At 42.5% G+C, this 6,000-nt stretch overlaps 1 protein-coding gene across 5 annotated transcripts in view; it reads right to left on the minus strand.

Annotated features, from left to right (window-relative positions):
- The window catches only part of Ndc1 (NDC1 transmembrane nucleoporin), a 68,757-nt gene extending 63,312 nt beyond the window's left edge, over positions 1-5,445 (minus strand). For all 5 annotated transcript variants that reach the window (XM_048453290.3, XM_048453287.3, XM_048453286.3 and 2 more), the window contains exons 1-3: positions 5,065-5,445; positions 4,002-4,122; positions 764-865 (exon numbers count right to left, since the gene is read on the minus strand). In XM_048453290.3, the coding sequence (XP_048309247.2) occupies positions 764-865; positions 4,002-4,122; positions 5,065-5,430 (589 nt within the window). In that variant the 5' untranslated portion in view covers positions 5,431-5,445. The remainder of the gene's footprint in view (positions 1-763; positions 866-4,001; positions 4,123-5,064) is intronic.
- Between the last annotated feature and the right edge of the window lie 555 nt (positions 5,446-6,000).

Consider the following 6,000-nt stretch of genomic DNA (forward strand, 5'->3'; position numbering starts at 1 on the left):
GGGTGGGGAGTGGAGGAAGAACCTCACAAAGTCAGTGACATATGCTTGTAATCCTAGTATCCAGGAGGCTGAGGAGGATCATAAAATTTGAGGTCAGCCCAGATTTGGTTCTGTACCCCATAAGGAATTATTTCATAATTCATTTGCTAACTCAGAGCTTTAACACTAACTGTGAACTATTAAAAGGGTTACAACTATTTTTTCAATGTGGTAAAAAACAAAATCTATGATTTGAATCTTTTATAAATACCCAGTTTTGAGACATGAGGACACTCACCCTACTGGCAAGCAGCGTGGCACAACCTCCTGACCATTCCATCCTCCCAACAAACCTTACCCAGTGGCCAATGACCTATCGCTTCTGGCCCCTGGTGCCACTCCTCCACTCTGTCTTTATGACTCTGCCCAGAGTCTATACCCCACTTCTGTAAGCAGACTCACACAATGTCTCTCATAAAAGCCCTAAATGTATCTTCAAAAGAGAAACACCAAGATAATAGTAAGTGTCACACTGAAGAAATAACAGAACATGACTATGAACACATTGTTGAAATTCTGCCCTGGGTAGAATAAATTATTTTTGTTTTGTTTTGAGACAATGTCTTGCCATCTAACCTAGTCAACTGTCTAACTCACCGCACGGCTGAAGCTGGCCTCAAACTTGTAGTGACCTCCTTCAAACCTCCTTAGCGCTAGGACTGGCTAGCACATGCCATACCCCTGATGTTCAAACTTTTAAAAAGATTAAAATTCAGAAACCTACCTGTATAGAACTCCACATTGAAAATACTTATTATTATAATTACCACTGACAGCAGCAGGAGGTAGAAGATGACACGGGAACTACATAAGTCATTGAACGAATCTAGACAACAAGAGAAATGAATTAGCACGGTCCATTTGGTCTGACAGTTCTGTCAGTGCAAGGCAATACAACAAGAGCTAGAAATACAACTAGTGCTTTTATGTGTGTACAGAAGTCTATGTGAACGTATGTGTATCTGTGATGTCTGTGTGAACATGTATGTACCTGTGATGTCTGTGCGAATATATGTCTAGCTGTGGTGACTATGTGAATGTATGTGTATCTGTACACACAGCACAGGACAGAGAGCATGAATCCCTCAGAGTTGGGGTTACAGGCACCTATGAGACACCTGGTTTCTTCTGTGAATTTTGGGATCCAACCCTGGTCCCCATGATTACACAGCAAGCACCCTTCTCCACTGAGCCATCTCAGCAGAATCCACAACTGTAGTCTTAACATTAAAAGTCTGCCTTGTTTTGTTTTGTTTTTAAAGCATTTATTTGTACACTGCTGACATGTCCAATAGGACACAAAAACTCCAAAGGAAATTTAGACTTTGTTCCGGGTACTGGAAAAAAATGGTATTAGAATTTCTTTTAAATAACACAGATGTCAGTAACAGAGAAAATACAACCATATGCAAACATCTCACCACGAAGAACTACACAGCAACATACCAAGTTTCTTTTCAAACCGTAAACAGAATTTTTAAACTCTACTTAGTAAATGCAATTAGTGCCTACAGCTAAAGTCAAAGTAACATGGGAACGGTGTAATTTAAAAGTCATCTAAAGGGCTAAATAACAAAGACCAGCAATGTCCCCGTGAAAATCAAAACACTCGCATTTCAGAGTAACCCAGCAACCAACGTGCTTCCAAGCTCAAACTATGCATGTTACTGTCTAAAAATATGAACAAAAGAAAGAGACATGGGACATGTTTGCTGAACAGACTCACTTAATAATGAAAGTAATTATTTTTCAAAGTAGAATTCAGAGACTAAGATTAACTACAACATTTCTTAGGCCTCTACAATTAATCATCTGCCATGCACTAGTTCATGGGTTAGTTTCGTCAGTCTGGTGTGCTTTAGCAAAGGCTGACACACATCAACAAAAGCATGACTCTACCGATTAATAGCAATACTTCCAAAGGCCAAACAACACAAAATTCTAACTCCTTGATGGCTGGCAGTTTCTTATAAGAGAAGAAAAAGAAAGGAACATATTGTGGGGAAAAAAATTCCCAAAGTAATATGTTTTTTAATATTAGAGAATAATTTCAAGACTTCAAAACCTAGTCTGACAATATTTATGTCTTTTAACTTTTTTGTTTTGTTTTGTTTTTCAAGGCAAGGTTTCTCTTTGTAACAGTTCTGGCTGTCCTGGAACTCCCTTTGTAGACCAGGCTGGCCTCGAATCCACAGAGATCCGCCTGCCTCTGCCTCCTGAGTGCTGGGATTAAAAGTGTGTGCTCTTTTAATCTATCACTGCTCAGATTAAATACTTTTTAAAACTGTCTATTATGTCACACAGCGAGAAAACAAATTTGAAGACAGAGACTTCAGTCATTTACTAGCTGGATGTTGAACAGATCACTTTAGCCTGAACCTTAGTTTTGAATTCACAAAGCACATACAACAACACCTCATTAAGCCGCAATATAGGAAACAGGTAACAGACGTAAGGTATTTAGGGCCTGGCACACAATAATGGCTACAACTGATATAAATCAATAACTACATTTCAATGAACTCACTGATTGCTTTAAATTATTTTTGGGTGGGCATGCTTGCTCATGCATGCACACCTGAAGGCCAGAGGGTGACACTAGGTCTCTTCCTCTGCTGCCCTCCATCCTCTGTTTTGACCTGAACCTCGCTCACTGAACCCAGAGCTCAGCAGCTGGCTAGGCTGGCCAGTGAGCTCCACCACAACGCTGGGGTTATGGTGCGTGACACACACCTGGCTTTTATGTGTGTGCTGGGCATCTAAATTCAGGTCCTCACGCTTGAGCAGCAAGCACTTTATCCTCTCAGCCATCTTTCCGGCTCCTGAATGTCCTAACTTCATTTTACATCCAAAGAGACCAACATTTCAGCCTGCTTCTACCTTTTCCCCTAAGTCTTCCCTGATATTCTTTATTTTGGGCCTCGCTGTCTTTTTTGGCCACAGAAAGAAGGCAGTATTCCTTAAATATTTATATAGCTTCTGTTTTGTCACTCACTGCTTCTGAAATAGTTTCTCCATAGGAATCCCAGGGTGACCTGGAACCCCAGTGCCTCCTGCAACAGCCTCCTAAGAGTTGAGTTATAAGAATGTGCCACTAAGTCAGGCGGCGGTGGTGCACACCTTTAAGACCATCACTCAGGAGGCAGAGGCAGGTGGATCTCTGTGAGGGTGAGGCCAGCCTGGTCTACAAGACTAGTTCCAGGACAGGCTCCAAAGCTATAGCTACACAGAGAAATCTAATCTCAAAAAAACAAAACAAACAAACAATGTGCCACTAACCAGCTAGTTCGGACCTTTTTCTTTAAGACTATAGGTCACAGTTTCTATCTACAATTTTAAATAGATGACAGGGACAGTACTCTTTCTCTAAAAGATTAAAAAAAAATCAATAAATTTGTCAAAAGAAAAGACAAACAAAAAATAAGGAAGGGGGAATGGGGCTGGAGAGATAGCTCAGCAGTTAAGAGCACTTGCTGTTCTGCTAAAGGACCAGGGTTCAGTTCCCAGAACCACATGGTGGCTCACAACCATCCAGCTTCAGGAGATCTATAGGCACCAGGCGTGCATGCAATGAACACAGATACATGCAGGTAAAAATACTTATACATAAAAAATAAAAATACATCTTTTTAAAGGAAAAGACAAAGGACAAGTCTTTATTTGTGTGTAGTCTTTTTCTTTTTCTTATTATATGTCCCAGGCTGGCCTTGAATTCATATCATCCTGCCTCTGCCTTCCAAGTGACACAGAGGGCCTACAGGTGTACACTACCATACCTAGCTATTTATGTAGTCTTCTAATGAGCTTTTTGTTCGATCATCATACAAAGTCTGACACACTTACTGATTTTTATATAACAAAATGCAGTTTGTGTTATGCAGGGCATGCCTTTACCTCATCTAAAAGTAAATGTCTTGATGGATCAACAATCTATGGGCAGTAACCGGAGTTCCCCTGCTTACCTGACAGCCACTGTATAGGATGGAACACATCGACGCTGCTGAAGATTATAAAGGCTGTGGTACAGACGGGCAGAAGCAACACCGACCAAATGATACTTCTAACTATCCTCCAACCCAAAACCTACAATTGAACAGAACTCCTCAATCATGAAGTCCGTTAGATTAATTAGCTATGCAAATCCTGCCTTTTCATATAGGCTACTAACATTAACCACTACTATTTATATCCAAATCATAGTCCACTCTCTGTAATGTCACATACCACTACTGAACCGTGGACTGTCAGGGACAGAGTCAAGTGTAACACCAAGTGCGTTTAAGGTGGGGGTGAATTCATTTTTTTTTCCCTGGTTCTCTGGGTGTACACACGTGCTCACTAACACACACATGTACACGGAAAAAGAAAACACGGGAAGAAATTCCACAGGATTTAATGTGACTGGTGATACAAGTGGTTAACAAACAGACCCAAATATCCTTTTATTTTTAGCCTGGGATAGATTACAGTACATTCAGGTAGAAACACTATTGGATTGTAGCTCATTCCAGATTTTAAAAAAAGAAAAGAAAAAAGAAAAAAAAAGAGAAAGAAACACTATTGGAAAGGAATGAAACTATTCTCTTTCCGCCCATACAAAGAATCGTTGCAGGGACAGTCTTAAACCAAGAATATATGCTCGACTGGGTTCTTTCCAACCCCACCGTCTGCTAATGCCACATCACATTTTTTTTGCATAGGGCACCCACTCCCATTTCGCAATCCCGGGAATCAAGGCATTTATTACGCAGCAGCTCGGATCACTAACATTTTGCAATACATCTTTCCTGCTCTGTCCAAATTCCCATTCGATCATCCCACCCGCGCTGACCAACTTCCACTTCGGACTCCAGATCAATACCCCAAACCTAACTTCCACTGAAGACACCCCCACAGCTCTGCGCCCAATCCCTCAGGTGAACAGTCCGAAGACAGGCCACTTCCAGCCAAGAGCGCCACACGGCCAGAGCCTGCCCGCCCGCCCAGCCACAGGGAGGCAGTGAGCGTCACCACGCGCTAACTCACACGCCAAAGGATGTCCCGCGCCCCGCCGACGCAGGGCCCACTCGGAGCTGTGGCCATGGAGATGGCGGCCCCTGCTCTCAAGCGTGCCGGGGACTGAGTGCACGCCCGCCACCAGTGTTCAAAGACAGAAAGACCCCGCGAGGACCCCGCTGGGGCTGCCCGAAACACTGCCTTAGCAGAGCTCTCCACAGCCGCCAGACCATCTCTCCGCGGCGTCGTCTGAACAGATTCGACCGGCCAGAACTGTCTATTAGTCACATGTCCCCCGGGGGGTTGTGACTCGAGAAACCGTACTCTGGAGTTCAAAAGGTCCTTACGAAGCAGGGTCCATCGGGGCGGCAAAATCAAGGGACGGCGATGCTGCATTCTGGGAACTGTAGTCTCCACAACCCCTGCAACGCAAAGGGAGGAGCGTTGCATTCTGGAACTTGGAGTTCCAAAGTATAGGCTCGAGATGTAACGTGAAGCATGCTGGGAACTGTAGTCCTTTTTTCTTTTTCTCCTTATTCTTTTCTTTTTTTCTTTTTTTTTTTTTTAAGATTTATTTGTTTATTATTGTATACAGTGTTCTGCTTGCCTTCCAGAAGAGGGCATAGGATCTCATTACAGATGACTGTGAGTCACCACGTGGTTGCTGGGACTTGAACTCAGGAACTCTGGAAGAGCAGCCAGTGCTCTTAACCTCTGAGCCATCTCTCTGCCTTCCTTTCCTTTTGCCTTTTTTTTTTTTTTAAATAAAGCTATACTAGTCCTGGGAGTGAGTAAGAATATTACACATCAGAAATAGCTGAAATGTGATTTTTTTCAATTCTTTTTTTTCCAGAATGCCACCTTTCTAAAAAGTGAAAGCAAAGGATTCTGCAGCCCTCTTTTTTAATACTCAGCAATTCACTGAAATCTTTTTCAATGGATTTTACTGCTAAGGAAAGTGTGTTT

Source organism: Myodes glareolus, chromosome 3 (assembly GCF_982192425.1).
Source record: "Myodes glareolus chromosome 3, mMyoGla1.1, whole genome shotgun sequence".
In the NCBI taxonomy this organism is placed as follows: domain Eukaryota; kingdom Metazoa; phylum Chordata; class Mammalia; order Rodentia; family Cricetidae; genus Myodes; species Myodes glareolus.